Consider the following 24722-nt stretch of genomic DNA (forward strand, 5'->3'; position numbering starts at 1 on the left):
CCTACTTTAAAACCCATCTTAGTTATGCTTTCTTGTAGGAAAATATGTTTCACTATATCAACTCAAGCTCAAATACACTTCCAACAGTATTGTTCTTTTTCCTCTGCAAAATTCTGAAATAAGATTTCTTGTTTTCCAAAAACAAAGGTTTTCAAACATTTCGGTCAATTTCAACGTTTTCTTAACCCATTCCTTACCAAACCTATTCAAACAGGAAAATTAAACACGTATCCATCGAACCTAACCGTCTATATTTGAGTGGGTTTTAGGCCATTCCGAGGAAAATTGAATTCATTTATAATGTCACCCATTGTTTCGCTTCGATAAGCACGCGGATCTGTGGCCGAAGGCACCATTTGTGTGCTTTCGTGTCGCTTTTGGTTTTCGTGCAGTCGCTTGCAACGTAATGCCGAACCCGACGTTGATTCAAAATTCAAACCCTTTTGGGCTTTTGTTTCTTTTCACCGGTTGCTGAGTAGAATGACTGTTCGGTGGAAAATCGATTAGGAATTGTTATTGAATTTCATTGAACAAAATCAGTAGCACATCCTTTGGTTAAAAAATACCGTCTGCCGATTGAATGGTCTGCCAATAAAATGTAGCTCAATTTGAAAGGAATCGCTAGTTTTTGTGACGAGTTGCTATTGTATTTATCTATAGCATACATTAGTTCATTTGTTGTTTACTTTGGTTTATATCATACTTGTTTTAATCCAACCAATCGTACGACTAAGTTAAATTTTAACTTTGAAACAAAATGTTGGTTGTAGAAGTTGGGTTTGAGCTAATATAACTACCTCCTAAGATTTAACTATAATGTAACATTTTAATTAGTTCAAGCGTTATTAAGATATAAAAATCTTCGCAATTACATCGATTGTGTCATGAATCGGAATGCTTGTAAAATAAATTCTTCCTTTTCTTTTCATAACAGTTTGAGACGGGAGAAATATCTTTCAACTTTTGTACATTAAACATAGTTTCTTGCGTTAGCGTGCGCAAAAAAAAGGGAAGGGAAGTAAAAATGTGAATTCCTCCAACAAATACAATCAATTCAGTGTAACTATCACGGTACTTTTCCCAAAAGTATCCATTCGCACCTTGCATTCCCCCGACACCGACACTTTTCTCTCTTAATCACGCGTGCACGGGTAAAAGGATAACGCCATAAGATCCTTCCAGATAGCGAAAGCGTCCCCATTTAAGTGCGGTTTTCGGGAGACTTTAATTATGGCGCCCTAAAACTTTCCATCCTCCATCAGCACCCGGCTTGGCTCCATTGCCGTTCGTTCCCGGTGCCCGTCTGGAGTGGAACTGGAGGAAAATAAAACTTGACGGCAAAAACTACAATTTTTAAAGAAACTTTACGTGCACTCCTTCGTCTCCCGGTGGGGCCTACCGGGTTTGGCACACTGTAAAGGGCGGGCAACAAGGCCCAGTGTACGGCTGAAAAATGGGTTTTATATGACCGAAAGTCGTGGCGCGTTTCGTCCTGCTCCACTTCCCACTTGGGAAAACATAAATATATCACCACGGCCCGGGGAAAATGGACCCGAGCGATGCCACAACGGGTCACAAGCCGCTCCGAAATAGGTCTCAAACTCGAAAGGAAACTTTGTGTGTGTTTGTGTTCCCCACAGAAATCTCAGTCGGAGCAAGTTGAAAAAAGTTGATCGCGAATGTCGGCAAACTGAATTAACACAAGAGGCAGTAAGGCGCGGTGCAGCCATTTGGGGCGAGTTTCTAAGAGAAGTTTTACTTTTCCTATGGAGAGATTCTTTCGGGGTTGTAAAAACACGATTGCACCATGGGCGCGCTTGAGTTTTCCTTAAACTGGAATGATACAGAGAGAAGTTCTAGAAGGAGATGAGAATCCGGAGCTAAAACAGAAAACCTGTTTGAAAAACACATTAAGTAAATAATATTAAAAAAGAATAACGACAACAGACAACTTGTTTCATAGAAATAATTTTTCACCTTAAACTTGTATATGTATTCTTATAGCGCTCTTAACTTTCCACATTCCCACACGTCCTCTCTACGCCTAGGCAAATGCCATGAAATTTCTCCTAGGAGACGCATTAAAAATCTTATTTTTAAAAGTAACATTATACTTTCCACACACACACACCATACAGAGCACGACTAAAAGAGTTTTATGCAACGGTTGGTGGACATTGTGTGCGAAACAAAGCTGAACGTAAAGAACCCGTGTCATCCGGTGCGCTGTTGCACTCTAGCTTGAAATTAAAAACTACGGGTCGCTGAACAAAGTCAGACTTCACGAACGTGGTGGAGAAAGCTCGCCATGTAACTGTCGTGTCGTGTCCAGCGTGAACGGCTTCGAACGAAAAAAAAAAAACCATCGCCAAGGTTGCTAGAACAAAGGAAAAACGGATTTTTGGATTTACCGATAGTCTTACGATTTTTCACAGCTCAAAACAAACACGCAAACGAATGGGACAGGAAGGATTTCGCACATTCATAGATGCATTCCTGCAGATATTATGTCCGGTAGCACATTCAAACACACACACACACACAAATTACATAGTTTGAACAACTCCATACCGGGCATTCAATGCATCCTTCACAAGGAAAACATCCAGCCGCACGGGGAAAACGAAACGAACCGGGATCTACCAGGGCCTCCGATAAGCCCTGTCGCGAGGGTTTAGGGGACACTCGGAATGGAATGTTTGTAATAAGATAAATGTAATCCGGGTTTCCCATCGCGCAAGCAGGGGATTTTTATAGTCCGTGAACGAATCGATGAGTTCCATCCCGTTCCGGCAAATGTTCGGAGATTGAGTCACATTTCTCAGAGGAACTGGAAAATTGATAGTTTCAACACACACACCCACAAATACATGCGAGGAAAATCAACACACTCAGGATGTGGGGGGAAAATAAACCACCCAGTGGAAGTGTGAACAACCGCCACTTAAAACTGCACATTTCTTACGCCAGGCTTTTGTCGATTGCATTGACGCTATTCCGATGATTGTATCACGAAGTACTATTTCAGTAAGGTACACTAGCTTTATTGGATTTTTCAACTCTTTTTTTTTCATTGAACGAAGAAAAACACCGAAGTAAACCAATTTAATGAGCCGAAATAAATTTATTGTACAGATTCAAGATGTTGAAAATGAGTAAAATAAATATTAAAACGAAGACCAAGGAGTACTTGGATCTTATTGTCCTATATTGTTTTTCGGTCATATAATAGACTTTAAGATATTATACCAAACTAGCACAACCAGGACAGTTTTTACATTATTTTTATTTTTTATTTCAACAATCCTCCAAAATGAATCGCCGGTGCTATCAGCACGTCCACTTTCCACACCCTCACCAATACCTTCGTCCCGATGTCCCGTGCGCCATGAATTCCATCCCAGGAGTGCATGATAAAAGTACGGAAGTAAGTGGAAAATTTCTTCCATTCATCTCTTTGGTCCCTTCGCACGCCGACACTTTCTCTTCCCTTCTTCATACTACAATCCAATGGTAAGTGATACGATATCCCTCGCCTCTGCCTATCTAACACACCTTGTCCTTCCATGCTGCAGCCAAGGGACGACGATGCGAGCTTCAAGGGTGGCAAAATGAGAAATGATGGCTTCGTTTACCCTTTCACTTTTACCGCTTTTATTTCAACCCACCCAAAACCCGGCTGATAAGACATCGGTGCAGAATAATGTGTGTTGGAGAAGGCAGCAAACCGAAAAAAAGGAAGCGAAACGAAGACAATCTACAGCCACCTTTCATTTCAGTAGCATGAAGCAACAAACATCACACATGATTTTCCTTTTTTAGATCACAACGGAGGAAGGAAATCACCAATATTGAGGGGTTTCTTGCGGTGTTTGTTGATGATTGGTCAGGATGGGTCCAATCTACAAGAAAAGTAAATTTTAGGTTGGAGCTATCGGTATGAAGTCGTGATATTAGATTTCATAATTTAAAATATCTGAATAATAATATGCTTGTTCTTTGTATTATTATCAAGCCATAAACGTACTAAAAAATGTATATTTCTTCTACCTTTTTTGAACATCACTATTGTCGGCATATCTTGAGAACTGCACTGTTTGATATGATAATCTACGTGTGTATTGTATGACAATTGTGTACGTGCATGAGGTGATGTTTTGGTGATGGATCTGCTCCCCAAAGTATGCCCCGGGAGACATTCGTAACGACACGCAGCAAAAGGACGAAAGGAGCCGAAATCGATGCTTCCAAAGTGCAGGTGAACACTTCGAGACGAAAGAAAACGGTAAGAGCTCGCTCGGTCGGAAAAAGCAGGCCAACAAGTAATGGAAACATTGAAGGAGTTGCAGCTCAAACCGAACGGTAGGAGCTGTGCGTGTTTCGGAGATGGTAGAAACGGGCACAAAAACATTTCGATTAAGATTTCAGCGGAGATTATGTTACATAAGAAGGATTTTATGTGCACTGGAGCGCACCCGGGGAACAACTGCGTTCTTCAGGGTCACCTCCACTTTCGTCTTCGATGTTCTTCCTGCTTGGCGTGTTACAGTATGTGTTGCTCTGTGAAGGGAGAAGGAACACAATCCCACCGCAGAGGATGTGGGCGTCCATACGGAAAAGGAAGTGCCAAAAAATTCCTCCATAATCGCAAGCAAGAGGAAGAAGGAAAATCCTGCCTGAACCATCTTTCCCATCTTAAGTGCGTTCGCATGTGCGGGTATGCATTCTTGATCGAACCGGGGGATACCAACCGAAGATCTTGAATCTTTCCACGCCCACATCTAACGGTATCTTCCCGGAAAAGTAATGAAAGCATCCCGCAAACCCAACGAGCAGCAGATAATGTACGGATTGATCAAAGATTGATTGATTGATATTGTACTTGTTGTCAATGCGGGCCTACGGAGGCTGGCAAAGCCAAAGTCATCGCCACATGAAAATACCGACCGAAAAAAAAAATCCCTTGGAAATGTGGCTTCCACACCGGAGGCTTTTATGCTACTATGCTTGTCAGCGATGATAAATTGGTCAGCACACGAGCCTGCTGGGCGACCCTTTCTGAAAGCATCCGGAAGTGCCGTGGGTGCAAATTACATGCAGGATTTTATTCATTTGCATTTAAAGAGTGGGAAAACCTCAAAACCACATTGACACAACTGAAAATGCTTGGTTTTGAATGAAGCTGAAGAGTTCGTGCTGGTGATAGCCTTTCACGTCCACGTGCCTAGAATATCGTGTAGGAAAAAGATTTAACAATCAATCAAAGCTTTTTCGAACATAAAATGTCAAATCCATACATCATATGTCAAATCAAAGCAAAGTACGTCCAAACTATAGTAATAACTTATAAATATAATAATATTATGTGAAAGATAAACCGTCCTATCATTATTACAATGAAATTTGAAAGAGAGGACAGAAAGTAAATAAGTAAATATAAGGGTTTCCTTTTAGCGCTTCAGCTTGGCCATATTGTTATGAAAAATTGAACAAAGCATTGTAATACTTTTTTTACGTAAAAAGTAACAAACCACAATGGACATCCATTTGGTCAAAAGTTTACTTTGACAGTTTCCACCGAACAGCCATCGATTTTATTTTCTGTCCTCTGCTTCGTGAAGGTTTTGTTCAAAAAGAACTTACCAAATCACTTCCAGTTGACGTTATTGTAGTTAACTACCCTCTGCCGTCTTTGCCGCTCGGACACGGGGCAAAAAGCCATAAAAGCCAACCACAAACCTGCTTCCGCTTTCACCAGGAAAAAAAAAGCCAATCGCCTGACTCCATCCATCTATTTATCTAATGAATTACTTATCTCGATGTTATCGCATTGCTTCGCCTCGGAATAAATCGGTTCCCGGCTGGTGTGTTACGGCTTCGAGGCTCATCTCATCAATTTTCCCCACATCGTTCGCCGGTCGTCGAACATCGTCCAACGCGTACGACCAACGACTGATGTCTGTGGCCGCGGTGGCCAACGGGGAGAAAGTAAGAATGCACTACATCATGTGGAAACCACGTTGTGTCGTGTGATGAAAGAAGGAAAACTCACATATGGCAGGACGGTTCAGTTAAACGTTTCCAATTACATTGATGGAAAGTCGATTCTACTGGCTTCACAGCAAAGATTTTTGTGTTAAAAATATTTCAAAACAGACAAAATATATTTTGAGAACTAGGAATATATACTTCACCGCACGATTCAACAAGTTCGCCGATTCGTGCATCTTCTTACAAGACACACGTTTTCCAACTACGATTTCGTGAAAATAAATTTCTAAAACCCACAAAAAAGAACTAAGAAAAGACCCGATTTCCAAACAACCCGACCACGAAGAGCCGTTTGATAGATCCTTAACCCACTGGCTAGTCTCCCCATATTCACCGCACGCACGATAAAAGAAGATTGCTGATACGTCGCGACGTATTTCTGCGTGTACACTTATTTCAATCTCCCATTTAGATAAACGGGACAAAACCGGAGCAAAAGGCCCCACAAGTTGAAGATCCGGCTTGATCCGTCCACAAGTCGGTGCTGCGGAAGGCATCCGACCGTTTCCACCGACACCAGTTGTACGTGTCTGGGCAACATCTCTGGGAATGGCTTGTCAAAGTCGCCGCAACAAAAAAAAAACAACGCTGTATCGCAAAGCTGGGCAAAGGCAAATCAGCGTCCGTTCGGAGACGGAGACCAAAAGCGGATTTGCTGTCTGAGTTCGGAGCCGGGCGACGCGGGCGAATAAACTGGCGCTAAATCCGCAAAATATTGTCCAAAGTCCTTGCCCCCCGGGCCGCTGTGGCCATCTCTGGCAACCCCAAACCCTCCCCAGAACTGCGGATGCGTGCGTACGGATGCGATAGGATACGCATAAGATTGTATCTAGCCCAGCACACATATCCTTCCTGGCATTTCCACCAGCCACCCGGCCAGCTAATGGCCGAAAGGATATCGGATTCGCAGGACATCTTGTCACAAACGCCGCAGCATCCAACAAGCAAACGCTTTCTGACTCCGGACAGTAGCTGCCAGGAAGCAGCAATGGGATGGATGTTGGTGGTTTGTTCGTATCGTAATGCCCATGTGTTAGAATGTCCTTGCTCTTCCCATCCCTCCCTCGCTGGGCCCTTCAGCGTGCAAGGGTTTCGAAGAAAGGAAAAAATGGTCCCTCGTACATCCTGAGAACGGATTACGATTTAACGAATACGCGGTTACGCATACTTCCGTTTGATCGTCCTCCACACGCTCCCGAAAATCCTGCCCTGCTAAATGTCGTTCCTCCATGTCTTCTATCCTCCCTTCCTTCTTTCCCTTACCCTTTGCAGCATCCAATGGACCACTTTTATTGGGCTTCGAGCACGCAGCAAGACCAGAGAGCGAAAGAGATAAAGAGGATGGAATTTGTTTAATTTAATTAGTGGACCAACATTCTTCGGATATTAAAGCCCTCGGTAGTATTAGCAATAAATTATAAGCTTGTTGTCGTCCCCCTCGCCCTACACCGTCCCATCCCCTATCGAGCCGGACAGAGGCATGTTGCGGTCATGGGTGGGAATGGGACGAAAGACCGCTGGCAAAGTGGAGAAGCCGACGGCTTCCCATTGCCAGGATGGATGCCGCCGATGTTTTGATAACAACTTAATTAATAATCTGGAAGTGAATTTGAGGGAATGACCTTGTTTATCTTTTCTCGACCTGCTTCTTGCGGTCCGGTACTTGCTTCACACTTGGTGACATAATGCACAAGACACGGGGGAGCATGTGGCGTCTCCTTGCGGGAGGGGGAGGTAGCCTTAATGTTTAGGGACGTTCGATTGGGTTGGGGATGTGTAGCAAAGTAATAAATACACCCGATTAGACCGCTACTATGGTCAAAGGCAAAACACCGGGTTGTGTCATACATTGTCCGCATTCCTGTGGAATGAAATTTTCAAGAAAAACCAGCCTCCTTTTTCCTTCCCAACGAATCGTTTGAGACAAATCACATACTAAAACATTCCCCAGGAAAAGGCAATGTGATGAGCGAGGAAGGTTTTATTGAAATCATTACCGTAGGTTCAATTATATAATTTTATTTGTTGGTATCATTGTTGTTGAAAATTCTAATTAATGTAGTTTTCGCTAGGAAGATAGGACCACTAAAAGAAACTTTATACACAAGGATTAGGAAAATCTGAATATCAATTTACATTTTAAGAATCATATAATAAATACAAACCGCGCAGCCTTACTTAGCTGATCATGCAAAGAACTTGCAGAAAAGATACGAATGGAGTATGATTTTCACAATGGAGGCGTTTTCAAAACACGCTTCCAGGAAAACCTCTGCAGATTTCGGCAATCTATCACCGGAGTGATGGATGTTTATATCCTTCCCCTAAAAAAAAGAGCGAGGCTCTAATCTTTCGCAACCTTCCCCTCGCTCGGTGAATCCGCCTCGACGCCACGGCCCACACGGTTCCATTTACATTCGGCATTCATATATTACCAAAATGATGTGCCAATCGTGCCAAAATCGACAATGGGTAGAAAACGTTTCAGTTTGATGGGCTTTCCCGCGGGAAGTGTGAGGGGTGAAGGAAAGATAGCCCATTGTCCGGATGACGTAAAGAAGCAATCATTACAAGCCCCGAAGACTCGACAGCCGCGAATCAACAGCGAAGCATACGGTGGCCTGTAAGGTTTTCTTTGAACCGATAGATATTTTCGCCCGCCCCCGCTTGCCACCCCGGTCGAAAACATTCCCGAAACGAACGGAAGTCATACCGGCCGCATAACGGTGCGCGAATAGTTGGAGCCCAGTTTTCAGCCAGCTGGCACAAGGCGCTGACGTAACCGCAAGGTGGACGCGGCGGACATACCCGACAACTCAATTTACGACTGCAAAATGAATCACCGGACGCCGGAGTTCGTCAAAATCAATTTATCACCATCGGGAGGGCCAGCGCCAAAAATACAAAACAATTCTTCGCCACCGGTGCCTTCCCACTCGGTAAAAAAGGTCATCCTAGGCCGGGCACCCCGAAAGGCCCCAGGCCGGAGTAAACCACCGAAAGGCAGTGGCCACTTTATCGGAACCTTTCCATCAAATGGACCGTAGCGGCATTATTGTGTTTCGGCAAAAGGATTTTCTTTCAAGTGTAAATTAATCATCCTGCCAGCCGGGCCGTGTTAATGGCCGATGTCGGCGATCCTTTCCCCCCGCCAAGAACGTCTTATTTTTCGGGTGCCAACCCCCAAAGCATCGCTCGTGGTAATGGTCCACAATACTTCGGCCATAAAGAAGAGGAAACCCCCAAAAGAAGCTTGATAGAATCCTTCAGCTTCCCCACCACCCCAACGCTGCCGTCCAGGGAATGTGAGAAATTGAATCCTCTTTATTATCACCGACCAGCGAAATTACCATTTCTTTCCGGCTGCCGATGGTTAACGCCGGCGAATCACACCTCGGCAGCTTATTGAATAAAAAAGATATTACTCAATATCCACCCACTCCACGCATCCAGGATCGCGGGTTGTTGTTTGATCGGGTTTGTCCCCGGTGGAAGGTCTTTCGGCCTAGGGAAAAAAAAGGATGTCCATCGGCTTGGATGCAGTGAAAAACCAGCTCTTTGCAGAGGTACGCCAAACAGGCAATAAAAAAAACCCCAATGGTCTCCCCGTACCCAACGAACAGCCTTCGCTTGGAGCGGAGGTGATAGGTCGCACCGATAGATACGGTCGGCAGGAAGGAAGGAAAAGCCCAATCGTACGCAAACAAATAAGAAGCAAAAAACTTTTCCCGAGACCCATTTCACCGTTTCCGTGTCTCGGGGTCTTAAAAATAAGTCATTTTTTATTTCCACTCATCCTTCCAGGCCACCCTGCCCGATGTCTTGTGGATCGTTCAACCGACGAGAATGTGTCGGTGTAGCATTCAAACGGAAGGGATGGCTTAGCTTTCGTTGTGCGCCTTTTGCTGTGTTATTTTTTCCTTCTCCGGTAGGAGGGATAATGCATTTTTTTATCGTTCGATTCCGTTGAAATATTTTTCCCACCCAAAAGTGGAAAATTGGAGCAAGTGTGTCTCCTTTTCGTCGTTGCCGAACGTATCGTAGCATCATCAACAGTCTACTCTGGAAGGCCGAACGTTTCATTCAATTTTTTGATATCCCTCCCTAATCCATGCAAACCCCTGATGGTCAGTGAGTGAAAACGGACTCAGATGTCCGAACCAATCCTTACCCATTCTTTCCCGCTCGAAGTGATATGTGTATTTTCCTGTACGCCGAGTTTTCACATCTGTGAGAGGACTCAAAGGGGAGAAATAACATTCGTGAGGAATGTTACGGGTTATCACTTTTCTGAATGGTTGACATAATAGCAGGTATTTGTGGGGAGCTGTACTGAATAGTAATGCATTGTTAAACGTCTGCTTCTTTTTTAATTTTGTAACACAAAGAATTTAGTTTATTGCTCTCACTTGATGGGATTAGTTCTTTTTAATTACAATGTTGTTAAAGTTATTTGTTGCAGAATATTTAGATTTTACTAATATTTAAATGTGCAATAAAAATTATTAATCCGTTATCTAATTTGCATGCTCATTGCACCTCATTTTCAAATAGCTTGTTTGCTGCTATTTATAGTAACACTGGTTCGTCAATCCATTAACTTAAATGTACATCTACAACGTTCGGAAGAAATAAACATTACCACGCGCATGCGTTTTATTTCGCCAAAACCACGTGCCGCTAATAGCAAAACACGAAGATTTCAAACGGTCGAGCACCTTGACAGCCCGCGTTCGAGTTCGAGCAGTTTTGACAGTTTACTCTGGCATCTGGCACGTCAACCATCAGCTGTTTATGTTTACCAAAACAAACCTGTTCGCAGTGCAAGTTGTTGATTTCTTGTGTGATGTATTTTACGTGTTCTCGTTAAAAGTGAACTAAACAAGAAAATGGCACAAATGATGGCAGTGACTCTGCTTACTCGAGCAATAGAGTATGACGTCGTGGGTCGTAAGCTGGAAGCGCTCAAACTGTACGAAGACGGAATTGAGGCCCTACTCAAAGAATCCAAAGGTGATGAGCATCGAAATCAGCAGCTTCGCTGTGCCACAAGATGAATCATACTAATCCTAAACCGAGCACCTGCTTGTACGATGATTCATTGCAGCTGAAACAGATCCAAAAAAGAAGCAACATTTCCAGGCGAAAATTGTTGAATATATGAACCGCGCCGAGCAAGTGAAAGAGCTCGTGACACGGTGGAAAAGTAAAGGCGTTATCAGTGACAAAATTCACATCGTCGAAGGTGCGACTGGGTATAGCTACAGTCGATTATTTGGGAAATACTTCAACGATGACATCCGGGAGATATTGATCGAGGAACCGTACGTACGCGACCACTATCAGATCTGCAATGTTGTAATGTTTTGCGAGCTGGCTGTCAGCAGTTGCCGGAACGTGAAATACATTCAGTTGTTGACCGTTAAGGACAGCAAGAACAATGACGAACAGGGACGTGCCTTCGAAACTCTCAAAGAAAGTCTACAAAAACATGCTGTAAAGTTTGTAGTCGAATATTCCGAACACATGCACGACCGTCAAGTGATGTAAGTCAATGGATTTGTTTTGTATTCGTTATTCGTTTAACAAAATGTACTAAATTCGACGGGCTCTGGTCAATATTCTTTTCCCATTTCGTTTTTATGCAGATTGAGCAATGGCTATGTCGTCAAGATTGGCCGCGGACTCAACTACTTCAAACCATCTCCTAGTCGGTACCATCTTGGCGCGTTTAACTTCCACTTCCGCGAGTGCCGGGAAACGAACGTGGATGTCTTCTATTGTCCGGAGAACAATAAATCATGAATTCTTGCAAAACGCGTCGAAAATTTAATGACTAACGAAACGAAAATAAAACTGACAAACAGAATACACACAAAACTCGGCGTCATTTGTTCGCTCGTGTCCGAAAGCTCATCAATAGCACTTCTCTAATTGCCTTCCGTTTGCTCCCAATGGCTGCAGAGATTTGCAGCCAAACTGTTGTCCTGCAAACGATGTCCTGCTGTTAAACGATTTTCTTTTTTTTTTGGGCTCCCTGTCCCAAACTTCTTGCACTCCCGAGAAACGTTTCTACCGCAGAAACTTCGATCGGTCGATGGCTCTTGGCAAAAGTTGATTTCTCGTCCTTTGGTTGGCTCATTAATTTGCCATTTTTGTTCCTCGTCGCCACTCGCCGTCACGCGGCACACCTTCACATGCACAACACCGGCCCCTCGAATAAGCTTCGGTTTTTTGTCCTTGCGGCTCGGCGAATAAAGGACATCTTCGCCAGGCTTCGGGTGCGAGTCCGTATGCCAATCCGCACTGCAGTGGCGATTGTTTGTGTAATAATTCATAACTAATGACTAAAGTTGATTGAACAAACTCAGCCACTGCCGTCGAATTTGGAGCTTCCTATGCTTGTGAGCTTCCTAGCTATTTCCATCTTTGCCAAGTATCACGTTTCCAAATTGATTCAGGAAAATTATAGGAAGTTTAAAAAATCTGTAAAATATTACTCAGATAAAGTTGATAATACTTTTAGATAAAATTGTCGAAATTGTTAATTAAAAAGTTTTGGTATAGTTTAAAAAATATAAAATTAGGAAAGAAAATTCTACCCATCTCGAATAGGAGAATATGTCAACGGGATAAGACGTTTTTTCACTGCGCAAGGACATGGCACCGACAAGCACTGCTTGCGAAAACAAATTCATTAATTACAATCGCAAACCAACCAGGATTTGCCCACACTCACTCAAAGTTAGCTGCCGGGGAAGGTTTGCGGAATGCCTTTCCTGAGTTGGCTGGCCAGTAATGACGTAGATTTACTTTTTGGCTCAGGAATTATCAATCCTTAGTCTTTTCTGCTTTCCGCTTCGCACACGATGAGTTATGGGAGCGGACAGTTGTAAACAGGCTTCCAATGGAATCCACCGCTACTCTTGATGTTGCTAGACCGGAGTGTGATTTTGAACATTTCTCGCTGTAATCAATTAGGTATTGAGTGGTTAAGTAACATTTCAATTAGTTCTCACGTGCGCTCGAATTGATTAATCGTTTTCTTTTCAGCAGTTTTAGGCATTTTTTTTCCAAACGTGAAACCCTTTTCGGAATTTTTTTGAACCATTTTCGTATGAACTTTCATTGAATTTAAAAATGTCCCGCAATTGAGCACGAACCATATGCTTTGGATGTAAAATTTACTAATTATTTTAGAGAAAATGTCGTTCGTAGATGACCTGACTAAATGCTGAAAAGTTACCTGTGAACTACCAACCTAAATCTAAAGAATTCAACTTTTTTGGACATACTTCTTTATATTCTTTTGACTATTTGTGCTCAACGTATCTCTGTTTTATTTTCAACTGTTTGAATTGAACTGTGAAACGGTTGTTTAATGAGACAACAAAGTATCATATATCTACACAGTGGAAAAACCTAACTTATTAGTTCCTTCAAACGTAGCGCGCGTACGTGCAGACAATGTTATCCGCTCCTCGTGCCTCGAAAACACGCTCCCCAGCCGAATTCCGGTATTGGTCCAACGCCAGCGCCGCTACGCAACGCATGTCTAACCGGGCTCCGATGCGTGACGCCTGCTCGTTGCTAAAGTCTGCACTGACCAGCCGGAACCGGAGTGTTTTTCCGCGCGCCAACTGAAACTCCATCAGCTTCTGGCCGATCGCTCGACGCCTGAACCGTGGATCAACGGCCAGCACAAACACGTGGTAGGCTCGGCGCGTCCGGAACCGCCCACAAACGTCCCCGGTGCGTTCGAGGTAGGCAAACAGTTTCACCATTTCAGCTCGCTTACGTGACACACCGGGCGAACCAACGGAATCCAGAAGCCCTTCTGTTGTTTTGAGATCGACAAGGCGTGCAATCGAAACGCCAACAATGATGCCATGCTTGGAGTCGATCGCGATCGCGGCCATTCCCTGCGCCACGAACGATAAAGCGTACTGGATATCCTGCTCGGTCGGACCGGTCGGACTGTGGCCATTTTCGTCAATATACGACACGTTCAGAAGCTCCTCGGGGTAGAAGAATGAGATCAGGGCTTCCCGAATCCGCTCACACTCGCCCGGCACCGCAATGCGGTAAACAATGTTCTGGTCATCAACACTCATTGACACGCACTGTTATCAACAATAATACACGAAATACACGCACAAATCTTCACGCTCGATCAGAGTCCTTTCTATCACCGCAGTATCATCTCATATTTTCAGGTTCTGCAAACCAGCCACTTCAAGCTTATGACTGCGAATGCCACAATCGATGCTTCAACTCTAAAACCCCGAGACGCCGACAATAAGTTAAACGTTGCTCTACTCTGCTTTCCTTTTTACTGACTCTGGTCGGGTCGCGATGTTTTGCGTGGCTCCCCGTTATCAGTAACAACCCGATTGTGGTTTGATGGCGAGCTCAGCTTAGAAGAATAGGAATAGGTATTGCAATGATGAAAATGCCGTAGCTTTGCCAAGAAATCAATTCTTTTACTATATTTTCTATTGAATTTAAATTTTGAATCAAAGCTGAATAAAAACCAACAAAATAATTAGTGTTGTTCATTTTCATTTTCTAAGTGTTAGTAATTAAAACTTTTCATACCAATCACAAATATACGTTTATGCCTGTAATCTCGCTCGGTTCCCACTGCCAGGTGGCATATTTTCAACTGCTGATAAGTACTGTGCGTTACATTGGCCATTGCAACATCGCGCAACCCGACCATATGCTCGGTTCCCCAAACCGTACACGCTGCAGCTGCGGTTCGCTGTAGGTCGTCGATTATAGTAGTTTATGTTTTTTTAAACAACGTCACGGACGTTTGCCAATCAGTTGAAACCAATTAAACTGACGAATGACTATCAATTTTCTTTTCTTTACTGTTACTTGAGTCAAAGTGGCGAAATGGCTAAGGAATGTCTAGAAATGCTGCGCGTAGGTTATTTATGTAAGAACTTTCTGTCACTAGCAATATATTAAAATAATAAATCAATAGAACATAAATTGAAAATGAACAGCAGCTCTTTCAAGGTTTTCTCTTTCTTTTCTTCTATCAAATATAATAAGACACTGTATAGCTCCACCACCGAATAATAAATGATTTTCGATATAAAATATATAAGACGGGAAAGTCGAACGGGAAAAAAGTGGAAACCAACAGGAATATGTCATTCCAGTCGTAAAAAAAATAAGTTACTGATAGAACAACATTGTCTCATCTCCTCGAAAGGGGCCAAGACCAACTTTGTCTCGGTGTGGATGCAGCAGATTTTGCAGCGCTTCGTTTTCTTATTGCCCTTTCAATCTGCAGGATGGCTGCTCCGGGAGTTCAACCAAACCGGAAGGGGCGAACGTTAATCCTTTCCAGTATTTTTTTGTTTCAAATACAGCGTTTCTAATCCGCTCTAGCATAAGTTTCTATATGGTGAAACAGAGGGTTTAAAGGAACACAGTAACGAAGTAACGGAGAAACGGTTTGAAAAAAGCAGAAAACGAGCAATGGAATAATTCGCAAACACACACACACACAGCGAAATATAAACAACGATAATGATACTGACATTGGAACGGGAATAGTCCTTCGCCAGAGCAGACCCTTAAGCTAGTTACTCTTAACTGTTGCCACTACCGGATTGGCGAAGAAGATATTAAATTTATCATGATCATCGTTATTATCGTTATCGTCGACGACGTTGTCGTACTCGCTGCCATCGTTGCCGGCGTCTTAGTCCGGCTTGGCGGACGATTCCGACATTGACAACAAAGACAATTCTTTTCCAGTGCTCGCTTGCGCTTTTCCTCCCCCCCCAAACTAAGTGGTGGACGCCAACGTGCTCCATATCGCAATCCTATCCCAACTCTGGCACCGTCATCTTGTTCTGCGCCGTAAGCCGTATTTCTAATCTCTATCATTAATTCAATTACAATAATTGATTCAGTAATTATTTAAAAACGTTACTCAACCCAGCAGCAGACGGTTCGTGCAAACTAAAGAAGCGGCTCTGGCTGAAGGGAGTTTTTTCGCGGAAAGGGTTTAAAAATCTATCGACTTGAACAACATCCTGATGAGACGTACCGTGAGAGTTGAGAAGCTGTGCCACGAAACGGTAACCACCACCACGTTGGTTCCGTCTTGTTGCGTAAAATATTCAAACTGCGACCAGGAAGATTTTCCGCCCAATCCACGTCGCGCCCCGTAACCCCGCGTTGGGCTCGGGTGACGTCAAATGAATTGTGGAGCATAAATTTTCAATAAGACTAATTGTAATTAACGAAAACGTTCGGCGACGACTTTCGAGCGAAACAAAGCGAAGATAAAAGGGGTCGAAATTGATATTACCTTCCGAGGCCGAAACAGCGGCCGCCCGAGTTGTCGTTTATGGAAATGAGCATACAGACGCGAGGCTGCAATTTTTCTACAGCAATCGTCTGCTGCTAGGAAAGTTGTTGACAGCGCGTGTAAAGTCGGCCTTCTCCAGGGCTTGAAAAGGGGGCTTTTGGCACCAAGGCGGCCAAAGGTCGCCGTCGGTTTTGCACCAACACGACCGTTGCCGGGGTTTCCCGAATGGCGAATTTTGTAATACAATTATGGTGCGGAAAATTAATGGTCACGTCGCTTCGACGGGCTGGGTGTAGGTTGTTTGGTTTAGCGCTTCGTCAAGGTTAATGGTGACGCAGCCAAGCCAAGGGACGGAGCATGCTGAAGTTGGTTCGGGTTAAAGGGCTTGAGGTTTGGGTAAAACTAAGCACATAAATCAGGATAAGATGCATACATTTCGTATGGCGCAACATAATCTATATATTGCTAGAAAGATTTTGCAAAAGAGTTAAGAAAAAATCATTCTCTTGCACCATAAAAATGCAAAGCAAGGCTTCAATGCGCCATTGGTAAGATTTATTCCTCACTAACAGTCTGGACGTTCGTAACATATGAGAATTCGCATATTTTAATCACATGCCATACTCGGATTATCCTTCTTGGGTAATAAAATTTATTAATGTATATAATGTTTAAGAATATAACAACAAACATTTTATACAAACAAAATTCAATCTAAATGTCTTACCCCCTGGATTGTACTCATCTTACTTCTCTATATCCCTTTCCCATGTTTCATGCAAGCTGCACCAACCGGTAGTTGCTGCGATTTCCAATTACTCGTAAATTATACCCGGAATCCACCATATTACCGGCTTGACAGTGAGCCAAAGCGTGCGGCCGTAGATAAATCGACCTCATTTCTTATGAGCGGAGAAAACACACACATTTTCCACGGCGTTCGAACACGGCGGTAATAGAAACGGGTGAAAAAGAACGCAAACGACCATCGGCGCAATCAGCAGCGAGGAAAACCGGTCACGGGGAAACAAATATGTATTCCAAAACCACATTTCAAACAAGCGAAAAACACGTGAATACAAAACGACCACGGCCGCCGAGAAGGTTGAGTAGTAGGCAACGGGGAGGGAAAGAAAAGGACCTGCCGATGCCAAGAGCGCCAGCGAAAAAGGCGACGACGATGGCATCAACAAGCAATATTTACGTAAACAAACCGCAGAGAAATGCTTCATGTTCGTTCGTTCGGCGTTGCCGCCGAACAAGAAACTATTTGCCAAAAATACTTCCCAGTTATTTATTGTCCCCGCCATGCGACCCCAGGATTCAATTTATCAACGTTCAACATGGTCCCGGCCGTAAGTGCGTTCCTATGGACGGGCCCGACAATCGGGAGCTTCCCTTTGCTGTTCGGCTGCAAAATGGCCACCACACTGGAGGCATACTTCATTGAATTCGACGATAACGATGACGACGACGGCAACGGATCCGAACCATTTCAGATTATTTCCCGGCAGCGTGGGGAAGGAAAGGACGCTGATCGGAAGCTGAAACTATTACCACCACATTTGCCAAGCCAAAGTCAACGCGAGGCGCAAACCAGTTCGATTGGTGCGTCATTTCGGGATCTTCCGGGAAAGTTGGCACGACGACGGGAGCGAACATTCCGAAGACACCAAACTCTTCCTTGCACTGAATGCAAAGACGGACAGAATGGGGCTTTCAGCGGAAGCGACTCTAGTGATAGTTTAGAAACCTCGAACAAACAGCCGCCTTCGGATGAAGGATTCTATTTTTGTCTACCTACCACAATTCACAATTCTTCTGCTTTTCCCATCCTTACAGGTGGAAAAGCCTGGTAAGATAGAGGGATTTCGCTGTTTTCTAAGCGAAAATCAGGCTGGAAGATAAATATTTTAGAAAGATGGTTATGGATGTTCCGAATGGACTGCCTACATCTTCAAAGGAAGGAAAAGCGTCAGAGGGTGGTACCAGAGGTCACAAGCTTTTCGCGAACTAGTTCGTAACCAAACACCGGGGCACTTAAGACGATTGAAAAGCGCTTCCCACGTATGAGAACAAATTTGAAGGTTGTTTAAATCGCTGTAAAAAATTTAAGAGTTTGCTGGAAATCAAATGGGATAACATAGGATATTGAATTAGAATATTTTATTCTAGTTTTGACTGAATAGTTACCTGTTTCTATTTTGTAGTTAACTGTTCCAACTGTAATTTCTTTCATTACATTCCAATTTAATTTTATAGTTTAATTTTACTCTGTATAACTATTGAAGTTTGACATCTTTCCATGGTCCATTTTTGAGGGCTTTCTAAATGTTGTCACATTTGCTGAACGAGCTTAAATCATCCTGCCCCGACACACATTTTGGCAACAGTTTTCCAAACGACCGACGAAATTACATCTCGCATACATATTCCTTGAAACTAAGGAGGCGCTCGGAGGAAAGAAAAACAAACCAGAAAAAAGCAACGTCTACTATGTCGACACATAGTATCGAGTTTCAAGGAGGACAAAACGCACAAACGAATGGCACTGCGGAGTCGATCAATTTTCCCCTTCCCCTTTGCCCAACGCATACGAGCACCGTGTGTAAAGTGCATTTTCGGTGGCACACCGGCCTCTTTCGATACCGTCCGAACTATGGCAGCACTTTCCCCGGGGTACGGGAAAGGGAACCGCAGCGTGTTGCTACGCCACTACACTTCCCTCCAAGTAACGACACACCATTAGGAGACCAGGTGACTAATGATGCTGACAGACATTTGGAACAGCGGAATTCGAGTGGAAATAAACGCTGCTTTATCTTGTTCGCCCCGAAAAGCGGAAACCTTCGGCGGGCTCGGGCCGGCAACGAGCGAAGAAGTGAGCGATGGAGACCACCGAAGGACACATTGGTTTTTCAGTGCAGGCACCTTAGCTTTTATGGTAAAATTATGCACCGTACAAACAGCTAGACTCTCACACTCTCACACACCGCATACTGTTTGTGTTGCCAGCCCAGTGCGGCCAAACCGGGTGTGCCAAAACGGAATGCAACCTATCGGTATAGTAAAAGGCTTGGCAGTTTGGAATGCAGCTTACTGGAACTTACCAAGATGCTGCCGAAGGTGATTGTTTTTTCGTGACAACAGCTTTGAGCAAACCCAGTGGCAAGAAACGCTTTAGCTGGGTGGGATTTTAATTTTCCCCCGTCATAAACCATGTGCGCAAAAACGGACGGCTAAGGTACACACGAACACTCTAAGCATTGACTGCCAAAACAAGAAGGGCACCGCTGAATGGGTGGCAGCACACTTTTTCTTTACTTTTCGGAAGGGATTTCACGAGTGCAATTTCTGGCTCCAGTTGGCTCTCCGGTTAACTGCAGTACTTTTTTACGACCACATTGAAACGGTCGAGGTCAAATAGACAAATTCACATTGTTTCCGTTGATAACCGTTCGAAAATACGATGAAAATTTGCCTGCAATGCAATAATCAAGTAAAATATTTACATTTACATTGCATTGTATAAAAAACAATGCTGCACAGCTGTTTATAGTGTCCACACTGCATTCATTGAAATAAACGAAACGAAATTCGGTCATTTGAAGCAAACGTTTATCAAAATCACAATCTAGAAGTAAAAAATATTCAGAAGCAAAAACCTGGATATTCTGCCTTATTTCACAACTTGGCAGGATCTTACATCTCAGCTTAAATAACCCAACATACGTTGGAAGAAGGTTCTCGTTTTACTTCATGAGAACAGCTTGAAATAATTATCAATTCTGGCTTCCCATGGATTGTATTATGCTCTACTTACAGCAGATTCTTCCAAATGTCCATGTAATGAGTTCGTTGGCAACAATTTATGTGGCACAATTTGAAATTGTAATTTATTGTTCACAGCTCAGAAGACATGTTATTTCGATAGCTTTTTTTCTTGTGGAATAGACATATGGTTAAAGTAAATAATTCAACGGGCCTGGTACAGATGAAAGACAAAGGAGATTGGCTATGACATCATTCCTTTTTCCTTTTTTCTTGAAAGTGCATTTAATAATTTACCTCACTTAACTACTGGCAAAGTATGAAAACTTTATCCTCCACATTACAGTGTGAAAAGAGGATATAAACATCATGCGATTTAAAAAGCACTCCGAGCCACTACAAAATTTGGCCTGCATCATCTTGATCCTATCTTTCTGCGGACGATACTTAGAACGGATCGTAAGCAACCCACAGATGAATGCTTTTACCAGCAACACTACACAAGACAAGCTCAACTCTTTCTTTTAACAAAACGAAACTTAAAAGCTCTTACCGACAAAAACCCTGCCTTTTTCCTCTCGTCTTCATTATGAGTTTTGGAGTAGTTGGTCGGTGAAAATTAGCTTCCGGTAAGATTTATAGACAAAAATGTTTTTGCTTTACACTTAACTTACGCCTGTGCCTCAATCTTCATTTAATTTTATGCTATTCTTCCATACTGCAAATGACGTGCATCTTCACTATTATTAGTTTCTTTCATAAAGAAAACTTTCTTTATGCCTCGTAAAAAGTCGATGTTCGCGCAGAAATAATAATTAATTCGGAAGGAAGTAACCATATTTCTGAAAATGCTTTTAGAATACTTGTTAATATTTTCCATCTTTTTGGATAAAAATTGCTAGTATGTTTTGTTTATTTATGTGTTTGACAACGCAATGTTTTCCACCATTTGCTAGCTAAGTTTGTTGAAAAAATTGGTGAAAAGAGATCGATTGTAAAGGCTTCGTTCAAAGAGAGTACATTAGAGTGCTTCTGCTCATGGCATTAATTACCAAACACTTAATAGCATAAACGGAGTCAATTACCACTGCATTGGTTTTATTTTTCCGTCCTCCGTCTCTGACTGACGCTATCGTTAATTTAAATATGACTTTTTATTATTATGGGCTTCCTGACCTTTGTCTCCAAGTCTGGTCGAATTCGCCTGGCGAAAACATAAACATAAAAACAAAAACAACAGCTCTCCCTGGTTGGACGCGCTACAAAACGATCACAGACAAAAGGTCTCGAAAACCAACTTGGGGCAGCATTTCCCTTTCCTCACGGCAAAGGGATATTCGTCCCGGATCAACTATGACGACCTTCGCTTGATGATGTTGATTACCGGAAAACGACGTGGACAGTTTTCTCGTCAACCCTTAAACAAAAAAAAAAAAGAACAACGGATGCACAAATTGGAAACTGTCCGCCACCATTTGTGAAACGCTCGTTGGTAGATTTGTGCCCTTCATTCGCCTGCCTCCCTCCCACTCATTGCTATGGTATGCATTTTGTTTTTTCTTCGTTGAAGTGGATCGCTAGCCCTCTCTGCAAGTCCATCTCCACCGTAAGAAAGGTTAGGATTGAAGTTTGAACCATAATGGACAAACATTAGCAACACCATTTTCCAACTCCACCGAGCGCAAGAAAGGAGTTCGAGGAGGAGCAAAGAATGGAAATGAGAGTGTAAAATATCTCTGCACTTGACCCTCGTCCGCCGTGGGGGTTGCGCCATAACCATTAAGGAAACCTTTTCCTTCCGGTCCGCGGGGCAAAAAAAGTCTCGCCGTCGCGCAAAAGCCAATCCCGAACGAACGATCGTCAACTGTGTTCGCGGGGAATGCTAGCGGAACACGGTCGGCAGGGCCCGAGGGATGGCCATTAACATATTCCAGCAGTAATTACTCCTGGCATCGAAAAGTGTCGACGAAAGAAGCATTAGGAATCAATTAAAATGCAATAATTAGCAGACGACGGTCAAACTCCGTGGGAGACCGAGTGGGATGTTCCTGAGCCGGGTGCAATCCGGGCCAGCACCTCGGGTTTATGGATTATTACTTATGACCACGCTTGATGAGCTGGGTTGGAAGCGCACCGGGATGACCCTTTTAGTGCGCCGTTTTTATCGACAGTTTCGAATTTATCATCCCAACGATGCCGTCGCCAATGACTGCTTCAATTATTTGCTATGCTAATTCTTCTGACGCGATCGATCATTTGTTATTAATTGGAAAAGGGGATTGAAACTAGAACTCGAATAAAGGGTAAATGTTCCGTTTTCAAACGCAATAAGGTGAAACATTTGACTGTTTATTAATGAACCGAGTAAAATATCGCAATATTTTAAAGGTAAGTATCACGACACTGACTTATTTATTATTTATGAAACACAGTAAAAACTGGTGGAAAATTCAACAATCACATTACCTCGTTTTCAGCCCCACGATGGAGAAAACCTGCTGAAACCTTCACATCGATATTTAACATTCGCACGCACACAAAACATCGTGCTATTCAGTCACGTTCCTCCGTTAAAAGGCTCTTGACCAAAAACAAGAAAAACAAAGCGCCAAAAGCACTGCAGCAAAGATCTCTCACGTGAAAAGATTGACAAAAACCGACTTGTTACGCCATCGTCCGTATGTCCTTCACCTTCACCACCCGTGACCGTGGATTACCACCGGCCGGCTTGAGACGCTGCTGCTTATTACCACCGGTGGCAGTCGAAGAATTTTTCATCTTAATCTCCGCAGCGCGCTCCGAGGAAGAATTCCTCCCGCCCAAAAACAGCACATTCCTAGCGCCGGGGAGGAAATCAAGTCAGTCCAGGGATGTCAGCGCAACAACGTTATTTCGGGTTTATCGTTCGGTTTTTTCGGTGCAGATGGTTGCCCCACCGTCTTGTGTTTTTCTTTTGTGAATTCCTTATTTTGTTGCTTCGCATTGTTGCTGTTTAAGTTTTCCCGAATCGTAGCCGGTCTTTCCGACCGACCTCCAGCCGTGGACCGTCTTCCATCTGTCAGGGTGCGAGACTGCGTCAAGAATCTGAGAATCCAAAGATAAATATGACAGCTACGTGTTTTTGTTTGACTAGGAATTAACATCGTTCGCCTTGGCTCCCGCCGTCCTGGTCAACCCCCTCTATCTTCGTCTTCTCCACTGCACGGCAAGTCGTTGCGACTAACGACCGAAGCCCGTATCCTTTCCGATGGTAGTTAGCTTGCTTTGCTCTCGCTGGGCTCTGCAGGAATTTAAAAATAAATTACTCAAAATTACGTGCTATTTGTAAGTTTCGTTCGCTAGGAATGGGACACTCGCCGGGGCAGACACACAGCGATGAGCGATGGAATGTCGTTCCGGTAGTCAGCGCCCACCAGTACACGTTCAAAAATCTTGGCCTCTTCCAAAGCCACCTCTAACACTCTCGTTTCACCCCCCCCCCTACGTCTAAATAACGATGGAAAGTAAAAAAAAAACGCACAATGGCGAGCATAGCGAAAACAAGAATGATTCGCAAATTTCGCGGATGAGTATGGCAACGAGATGAATTTTATCTTTTCCGGGCACCGAGGTTTGTTCGCCTTTTTTTCCTACACCTCACACAAGTCCCTGTGTTAAAAACGAACTCCAAATGAACATATTTCTTCGGGAGTTTTCATAATGGAAAACGAACGAAAACAAGCAGGACAAAAACACACACAAGAGAAACATACGACAAAGAAACTGGAACATCCTCGAGCGGTTCTAGCTTCCCAGGCGGAAAGTTCGCAATCGCGCTAATGACGTCAGCGAAGTGGGAAAATTACGCGAAATGAAATTGTTCCGCCCTGATCTCGTCTCCCGGTGCCTGGTGTTTGTGTTTTACTTTTGCAGCAAGCCCTTATTTATTTCCGGCATTTGTTTTATTTCCTCCCTCACTCGCTTAGCCACTCATCTTGCACGGTATTACTACGGCGCTATCTGACAGCATTGGAAAATTTCGGCGCTCGGTATTGTTCTTTTGCGCAGGCAAATAACATATGAGGAATCTTTGTTACATAACGCACTCGGTTGGTTTGAGGTTACTTTTCCGTTGCCATAGGTGATCGGGTGGGCCTCAAATTACCCGGACCGGATCAAACTTTCCTTCCTGCTATTTGTTTTGTTTTGTTGGTAAACATGATTGCTTTGCATACTCTTGTAGGCCTTCGTTCTTCATAAGCAGCTTAAGGTTACTTAGGATTAAAATTCTGGGAATTTGAAGGATATGCTACGTGAGATGGTTTGCAGCAAAAACAGATTACATTCATTTGATCCTACAACATCCTTAACATTGAGTTTCAACCAAAGCTAAGAGGTTTCTAAATACTTTCTCTATCCCTATTTTTAAAGCAACAAAATAAATAGAGTAATGATACATGCAAGGGTAAATTTTCTTACTTCAGTCTCACCTCACTGAGATCTTTTGGTTATGGAACTTCCACAAACGCTTATTACAGTACAGTGATTTCATTTTCCACCCCCACCTTCAAAACGAACTAAATAT

General features: G+C 43.3%; 3 protein-coding genes across 3 annotated transcripts in view; 2 read left to right on the plus strand and 1 right to left on the minus strand.

The window, feature by feature from the left end:
• Positions 1 to 24722, plus strand: part of LOC131266950 (2-aminoethanethiol dioxygenase) — a 395883-nt gene that overhangs the window by 312622 nt on the left and 58539 nt on the right. The window lies entirely within an intron of this gene.
• LOC131266954 (MIT domain-containing protein 1) lies at positions 10859 to 11920 on the plus strand. The gene is made up of 3 exons (XM_058269655.1): positions 10859 to 11064; positions 11159 to 11597; positions 11700 to 11920. The coding sequence occupies exons 1-3, from the start codon at positions 10941 to 10943 to the stop codon at positions 11854 to 11856; spliced, it is 720 nt and encodes a 239-aa protein (XP_058125638.1). The 5' UTR covers positions 10859 to 10940; the 3' UTR covers positions 11857 to 11920.
• Positions 13491 to 14165, minus strand: LOC131265313 (uncharacterized). Its single transcript, XM_058267573.1, has one exon. The coding sequence runs from the start codon at positions 14163 to 14165 to the stop codon at positions 13491 to 13493; it is 675 nt and encodes a 224-aa protein (XP_058123556.1).

The sequence above is a fragment of the Anopheles coustani genome, chromosome 2 (assembly GCF_943734705.1).
Source record: "Anopheles coustani chromosome 2, idAnoCousDA_361_x.2, whole genome shotgun sequence".
Lineage (NCBI taxonomy): Eukaryota > Metazoa > Arthropoda > Insecta > Diptera > Culicidae > Anopheles > Anopheles coustani.

Bases quoted from the DNA above. Each gene is read 5' to 3' on its own strand.
- LOC131265313 (XM_058267573.1), bottom strand. From the start codon at position 14,165: ATGAGTGTTGATGACCAGAACATTGTTTACCGCATTGCGGTGCCGGGC.
- LOC131266954 (XM_058269655.1), top strand. From the start codon at position 10,941: ATGGCACAAATGATGGCAGTGACTCTGCTTACTCGAGCAATAGAGTAT. The intron at 11,065-11,158 runs GTGATGAGCATC...GATTCATTGCAG, and splicing joins CCTACTCAAAGAATCCAAAG to CTGAAACAGATCCAAAAAAG. The intron at 11,598-11,699 runs GTAAGTCAATGG...GTTTTTATGCAG, and splicing joins ATGCACGACCGTCAAGTGAT to ATTGAGCAATGGCTATGTCG.